The following is a 17,647-nucleotide window of genomic DNA, read 5'->3' as shown; positions in this document are numbered from 1 at the left end:
TGGGTAAGTTCCATGAATGATAGTCACCAGGAAAAGGCAGCAGAAAGCAGCCACTGTGCATACCATTTATGAAGAATGCAAATCTAAAAATCTCGTTATGCTAAATGGATATTAATTGCCTCACCTCTGAATGGGAACATAGCACTTTCCTCTTACCTCTTGTATTACAATTAAGCCAAAACAAACAGTATTTTCGTAATGGTTATTTATTTTTGATAAATAAACATTTTGCTTTGAGAAAGAGAGAGGGTGTGCACCAGCAGGGGAAGGGCAGAGAGAGAGAGAGGGAGACAGAGGATCTGAAGTGCGCTCTGCACTGAGCAGAGAGCCCCACGTGGGGCTCAAACTCACAAACCATGAGATCATGACCTGAGCCCAAGTCGGATGCTTAACGGGCTGAGCCACCCAGAGCCCAAAACAAGCAGTATTTGATTTTTAAGCTACTTCAGTGTATTTCTTTTTGTCCTTTTTGATGCAATGTTTTTAACATTGTGGGGGATGTTAAGAGGATTCAATAAGGCAAAGGGTGGATAAATCAATCAATCAATCAATCAATCAAACTCCAAGAACTTCTCTAACTCCAAGAAGAAAAAAAAAACAACAGCAGGTTTTTCTAAGAAAATTGTATTAATTCATTTTATGAATTAATTGTGTAAATATCATTTAATGCATGTTTGTTTGCTCAGGACATGAATACTGATATTTATTTATTTATTTATTTATTTATTTATGTTTTTGAGGGTCTTACCTTTGATAGATTTCAAAGAAAGTCACTCACAGTTGTTTTGAAAATATCCTGAGTCTGTAAGAGGTGGCCAGAAGACTTTTAGTAAAATTAATACATTCGATTTGGGCATCTTGAAGGGATAAACATTGTGAATCTAAGGGAAGCCGAACTGCCTCTTGTTAGAGGTGTCAATAAATATCACCTCTGAAATCAATCCCCCAAGTTCTCTTCCCGTTTCTTTCCTCTCTCTTGCTTCTTTCGGGTGCTCACTTGGCCTTTGGTGAAGAATGGGGGTATGTAACTTTAGAAGGACGGAACATTTCCCAGAATGTATTGTGTGTGCATTTGTAATGACTGTCTTACTTGTCCCGAAATCACTATTGGAACACGTTATTGTAAAATCCCAATATACATATATAAATAGAAAAAAGACAATTAGAAATATGTGTTTTGTGACCAGCTGCTCTTACTTCTAATGCTTCCCAACATTTTCCTGCTGCAGCTGTGAGAAGCACAGCCGATGTTGAGTGTTCTGAGTGCAGGAGTTTACTCCATGTCAGTTTCCCTTGCCTCCTAGTTCCCATGGGAAGGGAGCTGAGTCCTTCCTCCCCTTTCCCTTAATCCCAGCCCTTATTTCATTCTTCCTCTGGTTCATCCGTGAGCTCAGCCAGATGCATCACTTGGGATCCTACTCTATCCACCTCCCAGTGACAGCTCTGCTTATTTCTATTTTGAGTGAAGATGGCTGGGAATTAATGCAATGATAATGTATTCTCCACCACACCACGCCTTCCCTCCTTCTCCCCTTCACACTTTCTTGGTGGGAAAATAATGACTCAGATGGTTTATAGTACATAAGTGATAAAGGGTCTAATAAGAAATCCAACAAAGGAGACAAAGGCTTGGTGGGGAAAAAATGGCATTTAAAGGTCTCTGAGTGGTAGGTAAGAGCGAAGTGGGACATATGGATAATTTCAAAGAGTTGAGCAAATCTGTGTCTTCAGTATGTGGCACAGCTCTCGTAGATCAGAGTTGAGTGAAACTCTGGACCGACACTGGCATGCTGAGGGCTGGGATGCGTGCCCTCTTCCTAGATATATCTAGGAGGTGCTGGGACACGATGTTGGTGGAAGTGTTTGTGACCTTCTAGGCCAGACCAGGGAGTCATTACGTTGCTGTTCCTTCAATCAGAGGAAAGGCACCATGCTTACTCATATTCAGTCCTGAGGTTTGGCACATAAACGATTGAAAATGACCCAAATTCTAGGAAGGTAGTGTGAAATGGATGTCTCCTGATTGCCCTCCTAAGGGCTCCCATTTGCAGAGATACATGGCCAGCTTACTCTGAAGTCATTGCTCAAATAACCTGCTAACTGGAATGTATTGACATGAACTATCAACACGGCTGTAATATACCATCAATTCTGAGCTCTTCCTCCTCCTAAAGAGAAGTTCTTGTGTGTCTTGATTTGTCTATTTTATGGCTTTGAATATTGCTGAAAACCTCAATTGGATTTAGAAAGCAGCCATTTCTATCCCACGTAAAGTATGCTATTTTCCAGGACCTTAATAATATTGTGTTTACCCAATGTCCTTAATCCTTGTACCCATTATCTCTGTGACAGTACTCACATCTACAAACACAGTTCTTACCTTGTGTTCCTACTCTTTGCTTAAAGTGCATTCATTGATTATATGCATTTGGTATTTCTCTTTGATTAATATGGTGGCATTCCCACTTATATTCATTTCCAATCATTCTTCTCTTGGTACCATGTTTTCTATTTATCTTCGTTGTAATAGTTTATTCCTGCCATGGAGCTTATTTGATCTGTTCTTGATAAATTAAGAGGTGTGATTTTTACATGCTCAATGCTCAATGGCTGCTTTGTATTCACACTAAGCTGTATCTTGAGGAGACAGATCCATGTAGAAATGCAGGTCTATTTTTCCTCATTTATTATCCTATTTTTACATACCTTAGAGGTCTTGGATGCATCTTCCTTAAGGCAAGATCTGAGAATGGGGGCACACTGTGGCAAAGGCAAGTAATAAAGAGCTTATTGCCAGCCAGAATCTAATTTTATGGCTTTCAATCGGTTATGATCATTATAAAGTGGGCATTCCACTTTAGCAAGTAGGAAGTTTGCCAGAATAAAGTGACTGTCAAATGAATGATGGTGTTTTCTCCCTTAGTTTCAGGTTGGATGTTATAAATTCTTTTGCTGAAATGGTCACTTATTGCTTCCGTAAGATCGTGGAATCTTCCTCTGTGTCTGTTGTTTTTTCTTTTTCAATTTTTAAATGTGTATTCATTTTTTTGGGACAGAGAGACAGACCGCGAGGGGGGAGGGGCAGAGAGAGAGGGAGACACAGAATCTGAAGCAGGTTCCAGGCTCTGAGCTGTCAGCACAGAGCCCGACGCGGGGCTTGAACTGGTGGACCACGGGATCATGACCTGAGCTGAAGTCGGACGCTTAACCGACTGAGCCACCCAGATGTCCCTCTTCCCCTGTGTCTTTATGCCTTGATTTCTCTCTCTATGGAAGGCACCCTCAAATATTAGAAAAACATTTTTTTAAAAATCGAGATTGTGGTGGCAATGTAACAAGGAAAGAACCAAACCCAAGTCATCATGTTCAGCTGTGACTTTAGGGACAAATCATCCGGTGGTGAGTTTTGCTATGGGGCTTTACATTTGCGTGTTTGTTTATTTGTTTAATTTTTTAAAGTCAGCTCTGCATTCAACGCGGGGATTGAACACATGACCCTGACTGAGGTCAAGAGTCACATGCTCCACCAACTGAGCCAGCCGGGAGCCCCAAGGCTTTATGGTTTAAAGATGGGAATCATTCCATGACTTTGGCTGTTTTTTTAATGTTGGGGAATTTGGCAGAGTTCAAAATCTCTTTTGCCACATGCTTTAATTTTTTTTTCTTTTTCTTTTTTTTCTGCTAATTTGGAAGCCCATTAGTATTTCATGTGCAACTTAAATTGTATATGGGATTACTTTGTAATTTAGGCATCCACTCATTGGCATAAGATGCCCAAGAATATCAGTGAGTCTTAAAAACACTTGGGAAGGAAGATTTATATGGTCCAGTGAACAAATGAGCTTGGAACCTCAAAGACTAGAGTGGGTTTGAAAAGTTGAGCTGTAGAACTTTGAAGCAGATTTAGAAAATGGTTTTCCTGGTCTTTCTCCACTTTATTATTTTAAAAAATTGTATCTGAAAAGCATGTGCATGTGTATGCATGTGTGTGAGGTCGGACCATTTAGGAGAGAGGGAACCATGTCATAAAACAACAGCGCCTCTTTTCAAGCACACAGCGCCAGGCACAGTGAAGCTGTGCCCAATTCTACCGTCTCAGATCACATTTAATGTCAAATGGTTGTTTTATTCATTTACCCACTTACTCATTATTCCATTCACTGACTCATTCAGGTTTTTTATTCTTTCACATTTATTAAGCATTTAGGATGTCCCTATGTCCAAGTTGCTGTGTTTTCTGCTGGAAATTAACATGTGAAATAGAATATGGTTCCTGCCCTCCAAGGGCTGAGGAGTATTTTCGGGAAGGTTGAATGTGCTCAGTCAGAAGCCTGTGTGTGCTGACTCAGAGGCATTTCGCAGTGAGAGAGCAGAGGAGGAAGTGTTGGATTTTATCCTGAAGGCCCAGGGAAACCTTCACAGGGGGGGTATGTTTGCTGCTCTGTCTTGACAGATGGGTGGGACAGGTGGACCAGGGCTTTCCAGAAAGGGCCAGGCCTGCAGAAATGCACAAAAGGGTGAAGCACTTGGGTGTGTTCAAGGGATTCCAACCAGCGCAGGTGCACTGGAGAGCAGCGTCCCTCTGAGAGAAAGAAGGTGAAGCGTGGTTGGAAGGTGGGCAGGGGCCAATTTTGGCCTCTTGGGCGGTGCTTGGATTTTATCTGGTTAGCAGTAAGGAGACTTTGAAAGAGTTTATTATTTCTACATCATGTTTAAAACATTTTGGTTGAAGGGGACCCGGGTGGCTCGGTCGGTTGAGCGTCTGGCTTCGGCTCAGGTCATGATCTCTCATGGTGTGTGAGTTCGAGCCATGCGTTGTGCTCTGTTGCTGACAGCTCAGAGCCTGGAGCCTGCTTCGGATTCTGTGTCTCCGTCTCTCTCTCTCTCTCTCTCTCTCTCTCTGGTCCCCCACCCCTGCTCACGCTCTGTCTCCCTCTCAAAAATAAAAATAAACATTTAAAAAAAAATTTTGTTTTAAAAACCATTTTGGTTGAAATCTCTCTTCTTATTTCCTCTTTCCTCTCTAATACCTTTTCGAAAACCTTGTGCTTCATCTGTCACACACATCTGCCTACTTCCGTGGTGGAGAACTGCCCGTGGCCCCTTTTGGCCATGTCTTCCCCAGGCTCTGAGACCTTTGTTGAAAGTCCTTCACACTCACTCCACTCCAGCGGGTGGGATGGTGGGGGGGGGGGTGGGGGGTGGGCAGCGCTTTCGGTCCCACGTGGATGGGTTCCCACCGAAGATTTTACCTTGGGACACAAATGTTGCCTTCCCAAATCATTCATGTATTTATTTGTTTGTTTGTTTGTTTATTTATTTATAAATAATGTTAAATAATACTAGCAAATACTAACAACAGGTAACAATCAATTTTATCCATTCCTCTAAGCTGGAGGTGACTTAAATCTGAGCTCTGGATGAATGTGGGCCATGAACAGAGTTGACGATACGGATAAGGTGGCTTTTCCAAGGGGGAATCTTAGGAGTGGTACGTTGGCGTCTATCTCCAGGCGCCTTGCAGAGGTTTTGGACAGAGGAAAGCTAATCAGGAGACCTGCATGGGGAGAGAGGCGTGTTATTTAATTAGCTTTACAATGGGCTGACTTGAAGGCACGTGGTGGCTTTAATAGAGGGAGATAGATGTCCTTTTTTACAGGGCTAATTGTTGGGGAAAAGCAAGGTCTTTGTTCAGACCCAGCATGAGGGCTCTGATCTCTTGGAGCCTAGGGCTGCCCCTGCTTATAATTTTAGACAGAGCTATTCAAGGCTGCTCTGTAGAGAAAAGAAGAACAAGAACAGTATTGTGCCCGCAGGACCAGTGCCCAAACCTCCCCAAAGTCACTAGGAAAAAAAAAAAAAGAACGACAGGACCCAGCCATGTGCATGTTGGAGTATTTCCCCATCATTTATTTGCCACGGTCGTTGGAAAGGGCAAAGCTACACTTTAATCAAGTTGGAGCTGAGGTGGGGTGACTTAACCAAACACCCCCAGAAAACCAGTTCAGTCCACTTTTCCAATGATACGGCATTCATCTGGCCAGAACGGAGCAGGCAGCTAGTGAGGACACTCTGTGTGTTCTAATGTGCCAGCCTTGATGGCTAGGTGCCAAGCACTGGTGGTGCCAGAATACAAATGATAGCTGGTGCCCCCAAAATAGCAAACTCTGTGTGGCTATCGGGCAACGCAGAGCAACGAGGGTTCCGACAGGCGACAGGAGGGGCGGTGTGAAATACCTCTCCCTACGGTTCTTTCGGGCAACTGGTCAGCGCAGGTTGGCGATGCCAGCAAATAAAACACTTCTGAATTCTGGGTGGCACGTCTAAGCTTGGAGAAGTGCAACACGGGTCCAGAATTCTGTAACTAAAATGCATGCGTATGGCGCCACGGGTAGTTTGAGGTTCAGATTTCCAGCCCAAGTTCAGGGGGTAGAAAACTCAGAAAAAGAGCGAGCCAAGAGAAATGTAGAATGGGTAACACACGAAAAGACTTCTGCGAAGTGAATGCAACGGCATACTGCCCAACGGGGACCAGGTCGAGCAATGTCTCAAATGGTATGGTATGGGGTATATATTAGACAGTGTGGAAGGTTCTGCCAAGTCACTGGCCAGCTTGAGAGCCAAATGGCAAAGCTCTTTGCTTATGGTCTTATCGTGCTCCGGCTGTACAAGTGGGTATCAGACCTGCAACACCGAGTGGGGACGACCCGATATTGGAATGAATCCCAGGCGGTGAATATTTCTCTTTGCTGCTAATATGTAACATAGCTGTGAACATGTGACAACAGCTTCCATAACCGTATGTCACGTCTACGTAATGGGCATCAATCCCCTTTCGTCCAAGAGGATGGTGTCAGACTTCGTGTGGTTTACGTACCCAGACCTAAAATTATATTTATTATTATCTCATGATTTAATGGCACACAGCAAGCGGGACCACCATATCCCAAGCTCGTCGTGGAAATGCTGTGCACCACAGCTTGGATTAACTTCTATGAAAATGGTATGCTCACTAACTCCAAAGTCATAATTCTGACTTTTCATATTGAAAATAGGGGCAAAGTGTTGTTGAGTGCTCTTTCTGCATCAGACACAGGGCAAATTACTCGGCACAAGTTCCTTCCATATTTAGTTCAACTCTGCGAGTGGGGCGTGATGATCACCTCCATTATAGATGAAGAAACTGAGGCTTTCTGAGGCCAAAGGACTGACAGCTGGAGGGTGGCCAAACAGAAACTCAAACTTTTGTCCATCTATCGCCACATCTGGGCTCTTAACCACGCTATTACATTGCTTCCTCAGTTATTTGAGAGCTTAAGAGCCTTCCGTGAAGTTAAGAAATCAAAGCCTGTTAGTCGACGTGACAAGAAGCTTCAGGTCTTCGTATGGCCTATTTCGAAGCAGGAACACTTGTTTGGAATCGTCTCTTTACCTCTGCACCTCAGTTCCATTCTTTCCAGTTACCAAAATACTCTCCACGAGAGACAATGTTAGCTCACTGAAAAGGAAGAGCGTGTGTGGACGCGGGAAGGGCCGTTGCCAGCCGTCTGGTCTCTCTCACTGTTTTGGAATGCCCTGAAAGAAAAGTCTGTAATCTTTTTGATATTTGACGATTCTCAACATTATTTAGAATTTTTAATTCCTGGAAAGGGATCTCTCCGGGGAACCTGCCACAAGAGAGCTGCCTGCTGTTTATTCTTTCTCCCACAGTCTGCAGCCAGCTCCCCGCCCAGCTGCACCTCCCTCCTCCCCTCCCCAGTAGGTCTCTAGTGGCCCTTCCCACCCAAGGCCTTTTTGTGAAGTCTTTCAAGATGGTTTCCCAGTCTGGGGAAAACACGTGTTTCTGATCAGTCTGATGAAATACATTCCCATTAAGAAGTAACTTCTCTATTTTCTACTTTCTTCATTCTCCACATTACCTATCATTACCTATCATTTCAAGCCCTGGACGCTTGAAAGTGCTTCACAGGCCTGACTGATTAAATGGCGCCTTCTTGCACGTCACACATGTCAGATTTGCTTCCCTCCTCTCCGCTAACTCCAAGGAAGAAAGGTTTTTATTGTATAGAAGCCAATCCAGATAGATGAGATGTGAGCTGGGGTCTGTTCCACCTCATGCGTCACCGCCGGGACCATCCACCACATTCTGACTCCTTCACGTGAGGTGATGTAAGATGCCGAGCAAACACAGCTGGCTTCCTGCAAATGAAGGAAGGCTCCATCTCTCCTTGGCTCTTAAGAACAGAGAACTACATGTGAGCTCTAATCCCAGAAAGTTGACATGTCCCTTCTTGAGGTTGTTTCAACTGTTGACTTTCTATCAGTGGCACGTTGGGTACTGGGTTCTAAAAATGAATAATTACGCAGGACACCCTGGAGTTGTTTTCATGGGTCTACGGTCCTGAATGTGTGCGAAACTGGGACCCTGTGCCCATTTTTCAGGGCAGTGCACATACCAAGGGACATCCGAAACCGCAAGGGAATTTAAAAAGTCCTCTGCATTGCACGATTCAGCAGCGGCAAAGGTGGTATTCGTGGTAATTCATTCTGACACGATAATGTTCAGTGAAGGATGCTAAAGGTAAGATAGGGATACATTCCTGAGTCAGATGTTTGTAGATGCCCACGATGGTGGTACCCAAAGGATGTTATTGTTATTAGCTAGTAAGATGTTCTCAGTGTGACAGGTTCCATTTTTTTTTTCTTGGGCCTGTTGTATGGACCGAGGTCTGGATGAAGTGGTATAAAATAATGTGTGGTTTATGATCCTCACCACAGCTTGGTGGTAAAGGTGGACCTTAACCACACCCGTTATTTCCTTGGTTTCTATGGTTTAAGATCAGCCTGCTTTTCTGTTGCGACACTTCCATTATCCGTTAGCAGACATAACTAAGTACAGAGAGTGGTAGTCTGTCACAGTCCAGCCAGCAAGAGGGGTTAGGCTTTTTTAGTGTGTTTTCTTGTGCCATCTGTTAGGTGCTGGTGGCTCAGTTAGCCTCTGCCTTCCCCATTCCCATCACCTGTCACTCTGGGGGGATGCCTACAGGAAGGCCAAAGGATGTTTACAAATGTAGTGCTTCGGGGAACCTGACCAGTTCGAGCAAATTTGAGAAGGTAAAGGAGATTGGTAACAGGTACTGGCCTCCCTACAAGCATCTGACGGTCCATTCTTCCTAACGAAGATGGAGAAAATGAGGCCCATCGCATGCATTCTCTTGTCTCTTACAAATAATGGATGTAACGATTATGTATCGTACCTTCATGACAATCAGTGAAATAAAATTCGATTCAGCTTGAAGTTCAGAACTCCCTAAAGAACTACCTCTGGGCAGCCGAGTGAGACTATGGACCGTATATTGTATAAACGTTCAGACTTACGACAAAGCGACCGGTTGGCTTTGTGGGAAGCCAAGTGCCATCTTTTCACAAACAACTATCCCCAAAAGGCTCAGATGAGAAATAAAAAGAATATGCGGACCTTAAGCAACATTTTCCTTTAAAGGAGGTGGGAGATGACAGGAACAGAATCAAACTTCATGAAGACCTTTTCCGTTGGAAAAGAGTCACGTGGCTAGGTCTTTAAGTCTTAAATTTTGGGGCAACTTTGAGTCTCGCATTCGACAAAACTGGACAAACGAGCAAGTCAGTGAAATGAAATCAAAGACTGATGTCTGAGTTCAAGATCCATTTGTGGAATGTTGGGAAGTCACCTGTTCATCAGTGAAATAATCAGTGTAGTTTAGTAAGCTCCTCCCGTCCTGAGCTGGGCACCGGAAGTTATGATACTGAAACTAACTGGTTGCTGCCTTTAGGTAGAGGGGGAGGTGGATGTGCACATTCAAATATTCACTCGGTGTTTGCACCGGCTGCTGAGCACAAGAGGAGCACCTCGTGGGGATGAGGAGGGAAATTCTTTGCATATAGCACATCCACATCCACGAGGGGGAAAGTCTGTGTTTGGTGTCAATTTTCAGCTTGACCTTCCCTTGCATCTTCTGTGACCTCCTCCCGAGATCCTCTCCCCTTGATCCCATTCTATATCCTTTGCAACTCTTCCAGCTTGAGAACCTCCTATTGATTTGTTTTATTGTCATTCCATGACTGTTGGCCATGTGGGACAAGCAAATGGACTCTGTGACAATACTGGGACACATTACTGGGCCTTCATTTCATTTTGAGATCTTGGGGCTTTCAGTTCTCAAGTGACCAGGACACAGAACAACTGTCACTGTACCTCCTCATGCCTGCCCCCGACCCCAACTTATCCTTTCCCTGTTCTCTGAGAAGATTCCTTCCTAGCGCTTCCTCCCATACCATTTTCCTTTTTCCCGTCAGGACTGTTTCTTCTTCTGGTGCTATCTGCTTCCTCTGCCTGCCTTCCGACATCAAGAACAGGATGGAGAGATTTTTCCACCCTATCTCTGCTCCTTCATCTCTGGGGTGGTAACTGGTAGTCTTTTGGGGGCAATTGTCTTGGCATTTTAAAATGGAAGGCAGGGGAGGGGGGGGGGAAAGGGGAAGATTCCACAATGATATTATCTTAATTTAAGATTCAGACCACAACTGCAGAGAACATCTGTTTTGAAGTCTGCTGTTGTCTTTGTAACCCAAGAGAAAAGCAGGGGGAGATCAGAGGAAGGCCTTAGCCTTCCTCCAGATGAAACCACCTGCAGCCTCGGGAGGGGGCTGGGATTCCGTTCTCCTGGGGCGCGGAGCTCCTCGCTAGGAGCCTGGTTCTGTGCTTCTGCATGTTATTAAAGAACACTGGTTCTCCTGCCACCTGTGCTAATGCTCTCCTCCCTCTACCTCCTCAAGAGGCCAATTTAGGACAATTTAAGTGGGAATCCAAATTACATGATCCCCAAAGGCTCCTAGGGTAGCCTGCGTTCTGCATTATCCAGGCCCAGGAGGGAGCAACAATCCCAGGAAACAGGGTCAGTCTGGGTGTGGAGGAAGCCTCAGAACCCTGGAGCCTTGATGGGCAGCTCTTCACCTCTTTCTGCATGAGCAGAGCCTGATTTGCTGCTACAGGAATACGTGATGTCTAAACTGGTGGCTTTTATAATGTCGCTTGGTCTACGGATGGGGCCAATCCATCCCGCATTGTTGGGGCTGCAGATGCAGCTGAATGGTTCTTAATTACAGTCTAAAGAAACTGCAGACAGCAATAGAGCCAGCCCAGACCCTTTTCCTTCCTACCGCCCGTGCCAAGCTGTCTCCCGCAGGGAGCGCTAGTGCGGTTATCCTGCGCTAGGCTTGCCCAAAGACGACACAGCGGGTGCGGAGAACACTGTCAGGTTTCTAGCAGTGGAGTCGGATCATCATCCATCTGTGCCTGTGTACGTGGGATCCTGCTTTGTGTCTCCAGAGTGCCCGGTAATAGACCATGCTGAATGGCAGTGGCTTCTGCCAGCGTGGTATCTGTAAACCCAAGGAGAGGCCACAGACAGAAGTGCAGTAGGGATCCTGGACTGCCTTTGTCGTTTTCAGGCCATGTGGCCTCGGGCAGAATGACCTCTTCTCTCAAACTCATGTTTTACCCCTGGTAGGAGCAGGAGGGCTGGACTTGACCGTCTCTGAGAACCTCCCACCTAGCTCCGACATGTGATGAAGCCAGGACCTAAGATTTTGTGTCCACAGAGGTGCCACAAACACGATCTTCCTTCTGCATTTGAACTACCGTTTTCCTATACTCTTAAAACAAATACAGATCTGCGGTTTTTTCTTCTAATCAGGTAGTGCTGGAATGTCTCCAACGAGGCCAAAGCTGGGCAGGTTCCCAGATCAGGAATTGAGGAGAAGGGGTCTGCAGAGATTTTTTTCAATTACACACGATCGCTCGCCCTATCTCTCCCCCGAGGACAGTTCAGGTGAAGAGAGGATCCAAGTTACTTGGTAAAGGGGATGGTCATCGAGGTTCAGCATGATTTCTTGGCTATTCTTCTTCATACTGGAGATGAACACCAGTAACAATATGTAACTTTCACTGAGCACGTCTTCTGACCTAGACAGACACTGTGTGAAGGGCTTGGCATGTGTCATCTCATTTAATCCTCCAAACAGCCTTAAGGGTGGGAGCTATTATGGCCTCTACCTTAAATGTGGTGGAGTTGAGGCTTTGGGGTTAGTGATTTAGGAGTAGTAATTTAGCTGGCTGGTTGGCAGAGCTGGAGTTTGAACCAGAGTCCTACTCCAGAGCCTCCACTGCTCACTCTCCTCTTTGTTTTATTGTGGAAGCTTCCCCCCCTCCACCCCCAGGGGCCTACCAGCCCCTAAGTCCTGCCCCTCCCTGCACCCCGCCCCCACCTCCTGCCCAACTCCCGCACCCCCCTCCCCCAACTACAGCACTTCTTATCGCCCATTGTTTATTGTACCTTCTAAACAATAGCTAATGAGCCTGTATTACACGGTAGGGAGAGCCAGGGGTGATTTTATTCCATGAAACAGAGAGGAGGTTATGACACAGAAAGGTTAAGTGGCTTCACTGAGGTCACAGAGCCAGCCTGCAGCAGAGCAGTCCTGAGCCCGCGGATGGGGTTCTTGAACTGACCCTCAGGCCTTCTGGCATCAGAGTTTAATTAGGAGAGTTATTTTCATTTTCCTTTCCATCTCCAATTTGCCATTTTATTGCTGCTTGATAATGGTAGATATCGAAGCCCCAGGCCTTTTTCTGCCCCCGTGTGCTTTTTTAATGACTCAACTTATCGCATAGAAACCACTTGCTTTAGAGTTAAGCTTTAGACGCCTGTTTCTAGGTCCCTGTGTGTGATGGGGACTGTTGCCTTTTCTCAGAGAAAAACAACCACAAATGCAACTCAGACAGGTTGTTGAGGACCTTTTTTTTTCTCTTTTCTTTCTTTTTTTTTTTTTTTTTTAAATCTTACATTTAAACCAGTAAATCAACATCTGTGAGTCATAAACGTGTTCTGGATCAGCCGTTAGTGGTCTGAATGTTTTTGCACCTACCTCCAATACAGCATACTTTAGCTCAAAACTCAGAGGTTCTTTTGTTTGTTGAAGCTTAAGATTCCAGAAATAGACAAATAACTTATTCCAGCACAGTTGTGGAGAGGGGGAGTCCATCTTCCACGATTGTTTGAAATGGGGTGTATTTTTTATGTTTCTTTTTTTGTTAAGGCTGGCATGGCATTGAGGGGGGAGTAGAAAAGAGAAAGGTTATGTTTTTGACATCTTCTATGTGTGTGAGAGAATTCTGTGTAAAAATGTGACTAGTTCTTTGATACGGTTAACATCTAATCGCATTCCCCGATGCCCCAACCCCTGCAGCTTTGTTTTGACCCTTATTGACACGATGTTCCTAGTTAAGGAGTTTTAGCCCTTGAGGGATGTAATTCCCTAGGTTTCAGGGATGTTTAAAGATACAATTCTGTTTTCTCGCAAGTGCAGGAGGAACAGACTGCTGCATTACAAACAAAAGCGAAGAATTCCCTTGGATGATTTTTCTTGAGTGTCTCGAAATCAGAGTCTTGAAACAACTTGCCAAGTAGCTGGAAGGCAAGGCCTAGCTGATCTTGTTTTGCTGGTGGGGAAACTGAGGCACAACTGAAACTAAGTGGACATGAACGCTGGGGAACAGGGGTTCTGCTCTGCCCTGGGGGACAAGGAGCAGACCTAGGGGCACAGTCACTGACATTTTGTAGTTTATCTTCACAAGCCATAGCACAGCCAACTCATTTAACCTTTAAATTAGAAAGAGATGGTGACAAAGTAGGTGCCCACAGTGACCAGGAGGTTGACAGTTCATTACTGCGTACATATTGATTGTCTCCCATGTGTCCAGCACTGGGCCAGGTGTTTGTTGGTTTTTAGGCTACAGTAAGATAGAACTGCCATCGGAAGTCCATAGAACATTTACAAAAATCTACTTGTGTCATAAAGAGAATAAAAATTTCGTTTATCAAACTTGATTGGATACTTGCAAGCCTGATTGGATTATTAATATCCCAAATATGTAAAAAATGTTTTAACTTGTCTATACTAGCGCCCCTTGTCCCAAGTGAAGTTTCAGTTAGGTCTGAAGTTAGATGCATAATTTCTGATAACTTCACTATTCACAATCAGTGTCAGGCAGAAGTCGACTTCCTGGAGGTCCGTGGTGGTCTTTGGCTATCTCACCCTCCTTCTTGTCTTAACCTAAACCCCTTCCTTGATTTGGACCTTCAGCTATTTTGAGTTTCTGTGCTGCAGGACTGGGTTAGAGAAAAGGATGACAAGGAGAGATGTCATTTTTAAGGAACCGAAATAATAAATTCCCCCATTGCCAGAGTGGAAAGTATTTATGGTTTGATCATGGTGGCTTCTTTTAGTGTCTAATGGTGAGGGGTGTTGGCAGCAGGAAGAAAGCTGAGGAGAATTCTGGGGAAGACAGAAAAGACTGGCTCCGAGGAAGCTTCCTTTGCAAATAGAGAAGTATTCACACTTGGATTTTAAAAATACCAGCATTTTCTTAACACAACGTCAATAAAACAAGATTCCCCAAAGCAACTCTTGATTTGCTCAGTTGTTTTGCTGATGTGTTCAGAACGGGCAAGGCAGGATTGGTTCAAGATCCTCTCCTTTGCGGCTCATTTGGACGTGTAAATGTACAATTCATTCATCAGCGGTTTCCCCCAGCTTTTCCCGGGATCAGAAGTGTCTGTTCTTGTCATCTGGAAGCCAGCATTGTTTTCTCACACCTTTTGGAAATCTAACAGCTGGATTACAACAATCCTTCAAAAATTAGGATTATCACATACAAATATTTTCCTCTTGTTACTGAAGGAGGGGCATCATCTGAAGTTTGAACCAAGAGCTAGAGATTTATTTTCTGTTCCTGGCTCCTTCTCTCATTTGCTGTGGGAAACCTGCAAGTTACTAATGCTTCAAGGAGACAAAACTGGGGTTAGGTAAAGGTAAGCAGGTGTGTTCAAATTGATGGGGTGGGGGGGGAGAGTGTTTGTCAGCAGTTACATACAGTTAACAGGCAGGTGGTGGTAGTTCAACATATGCTTAGAAATCAGGAAACAGTATTAAAAATAACCTTTTTCTGAGGTTCAGAAAGATATATGCTTAATCTTCTAGTTACCTAAAGGTAGATCTCAATGTCTGGCTCTAGCTATACCTAAGCGTGTCTATGTACGTACCTCTATATTCACTGGTTGCTTTGTTACTTAGAACCAACTACCTCCACTTATGATAACCAATGTGTTAGTGCAAAACCATTAATTATTTGGGATCGTGTTGTGGTGTCCGAAGTGTCTGAAATTCTCAAGTGGAACAGGGGTTGTGCATTGTTGTGTCACAGCTGTGAATGATGTACTCCAGAAATTCAAAACCACAGGGCCTCTGCATTTCTCTCCGTGCTGGTGGTAGTTGTGGGGTTTCCAGTTTTCTCCAGTGGAAGAGAGTCTGTGAAAGGAAGGGCCCGTGACTACATAATTAGAAGAATAATAGCTTCCCCTTCCACGCAACCACTGCTATAGGTAAACTGGAAGCTTATGGAAGCCCATGATTGGATTCCAGTTTGGGGGCCCTGTTCTCTGCTCTCCCAGTAACACAGAAGTATTTGGGCCTTTGTCTAGGGGTCTCCAGGAGGCCGCCTTGAGCTTGATCCTTCTCAAGGACAGCGAAACAAGATTTCGGCTCTCCAACGCTGCCTCGTCTTAAGTCATTTCGTAACCATGATACGGGTGAGCTCTGAAAAGTCGAAGGCTCCTTCAGAAACACTGAACCGATTCCTGACTCACAAACCGGCTGCAGTCCAGGACTCATAAAGCCCTTCCAGGACATTGGCTTGAGAACCCCCTGCGCCCGCTCGCACGCACGCCCCTTCCTCCGCATGCCTCACGTCCTGTGTGTCAGTCTTTGTGAATGAATGATGTACACGCACTCGGAAAACTATGCTGCTACTGGGGGGGGGGGGGCAGGAGCGGGTGACCAAGTCCTCAAGAATGCGTGGCGAATCAGACGGACTTTCCCCAACGGCCGTGGCAGCCTCTGCACCCAGCCTGCTCGCCGGCCCTGGGCCCTTCCCAGCGCGGCAGAGGACTCAGCGCCCCGCCGGCTCCGCGATCAGCTCTAGGCAGCAGGGCGGCTGGGCCCCGGCAGGCAGCAGGCAGGGGGCTAGGGCGCCGGCGGCCGCGGAGCCCCGCCCCGCCTTCCTTTCGTTTTGGGCCGCCGCCGACAATTGGCCGCTGGACTCTGGCCCCGCCCCCGGGCCGCCCCCGCCCCGCCGTCCCCGCCCCTCGCTCCTCCCCCCTGCCCCCCGCGGAGAGCCTGGGGGTTGGGGGGGGGGGGAAGGCGGGCGCGCAGACCCGGCCGCCGAGCCTCGGCGCCGCGAGAAACGCCCTAAAGAGGAGGGAGAGAGGGAGGGAGACCGCGGCTCCGGAGAGCGAGAGCGAGCTGAAGCTGCCTGCCGGCGGAGAGGAGGAGCGGGGCGAGGACGAGGAGGAGCGGGGCGAGGCGCAGGCGAGGCTGGGACCCGGGGCGCGCGCACTTCTCCGCAAAGTGCCAACTTCCCGGGAGAGTGCCGGGCGCGCACCTTCTGGGCGCGGGGAAAAGTCAGCGGCAATCTGAAATCTTAGGGAAGAAAGTCGGATCCCCCCCCCCTCCCGTCCCCTTTTCCCCTGTTACTAATCCCCATTAAAAAGACAAACAACAAGAATAACAGCAAACTTGCCATAATCCTGTCTGCCCCTCACTCCTGGCACCATGAAGGCGGCCGTCGATCTCAAACCGACTCTCACCATCATCAAGACGGAAAAAGTCGATCTGGAGCTTTTCCCCTCCCCGGGTGAGTGGTGACTGTCGAGGCCCCCACGCCAGCTTTGGGCCGGAGGCTGGGGTCCCCTCCGCTTCTCTCCCCCCGCTTCGCTGTTCCCTTCCAGGCAGTTCGTTTCTGCCTGAGCAAGGCAATGCTGGGAGCAGCTGGAAGCAAGGTAGAGAAGACTGTTGGTGGCCTGGGACCCTTGTTTGGGGGGTGGTATTTATTTTCACAGCTGTGTTTTTGTGAGTAATGGGAAAAAGCTTATAGAATGTCCAGCACCCCCATTCCTGCTTTCTTATCTTTCCAAATGAGTGAGAACGCTCTGGCCTTTTCCCGTAGCTTTGTGTGTGTGGGGGGGTGGACACTGCCGCAGAAGACATCATCCACTGGCCCCCGCATTACCAGAGCTGGAGCTGGATGGAGGGCCCTGGGCAGTGAGAACCGACATAGTGTCTAACTGACTGGCCTGCAAGCACGTTTCAAACATCTTGCCGTCCTGCGCCCCTCTGTCACATGTCCCTTTGCTATCTAGCTCCTCTTTTCTGGGTTGAGGGCAAGGACATGGGAGGAGAACTGAAATGATCGTCTTAACTTCTGGAAACATCCCGCTTCTATTCCTGCAGGTTACTTACTTTACCCATCTTCCTAGTCTGCCATAAATTTGCCCTCTGCCACCAAAGATCTGTTACAAGAGGGAACAACGTCCTGACACCAAACGCGACTTTGTGTCTTTGGTTGGTGGTTGGTTGTCCAATTCCTTGGTTTGAAAGATTTGAAGAAGAGGATAGGAAAGGAATGTGATTTTGTCTTGGAATCCAGAATCCCTGGGATAGATGCGCTTTGAGAAGAATAGATGTTTTTTCTTTTAGGATGGGCAACAGC

At 46.4% G+C, this 17,647-nt stretch overlaps 1 protein-coding gene across 6 annotated transcripts in view; it reads left to right on the top strand.

Moving 5' to 3' along the window:
* Positions 1 to 17,647, top strand: part of ETS1 (ETS proto-oncogene 1, transcription factor) — a 129,323-nt gene that overhangs the window by 48,088 nt on the left and 63,588 nt on the right. The window contains exon 1 of one of the 6 annotated variants that reach the window (XM_047877068.1): positions 16,348 to 16,792. The exons of 3 other annotated variants lie outside the window; for them this stretch is intronic. In XM_047877068.1, the coding sequence (XP_047733024.1) occupies positions 16,711 to 16,792 (82 nt within the window). In that variant the 5' untranslated portion in view covers positions 16,348 to 16,710. Of the gene's footprint in view, positions 1 to 16,347; positions 16,793 to 17,647 lie in introns of those variants that run through there. 2 more of the 6 variants (XM_047877071.1, XM_047877069.1) reach the window with 2 other exon arrangements.

The sequence above is a fragment of the Prionailurus viverrinus genome, chromosome D1 (assembly GCF_022837055.1).
Source record: "Prionailurus viverrinus isolate Anna chromosome D1, UM_Priviv_1.0, whole genome shotgun sequence".
NCBI classification, from domain to species: Eukaryota; Metazoa; Chordata; class Mammalia; order Carnivora; family Felidae; genus Prionailurus; species Prionailurus viverrinus.
Note: the sequence above shows the minus strand (reverse complement) of the source record. Positions and strands in the feature narration are given on the sequence as shown.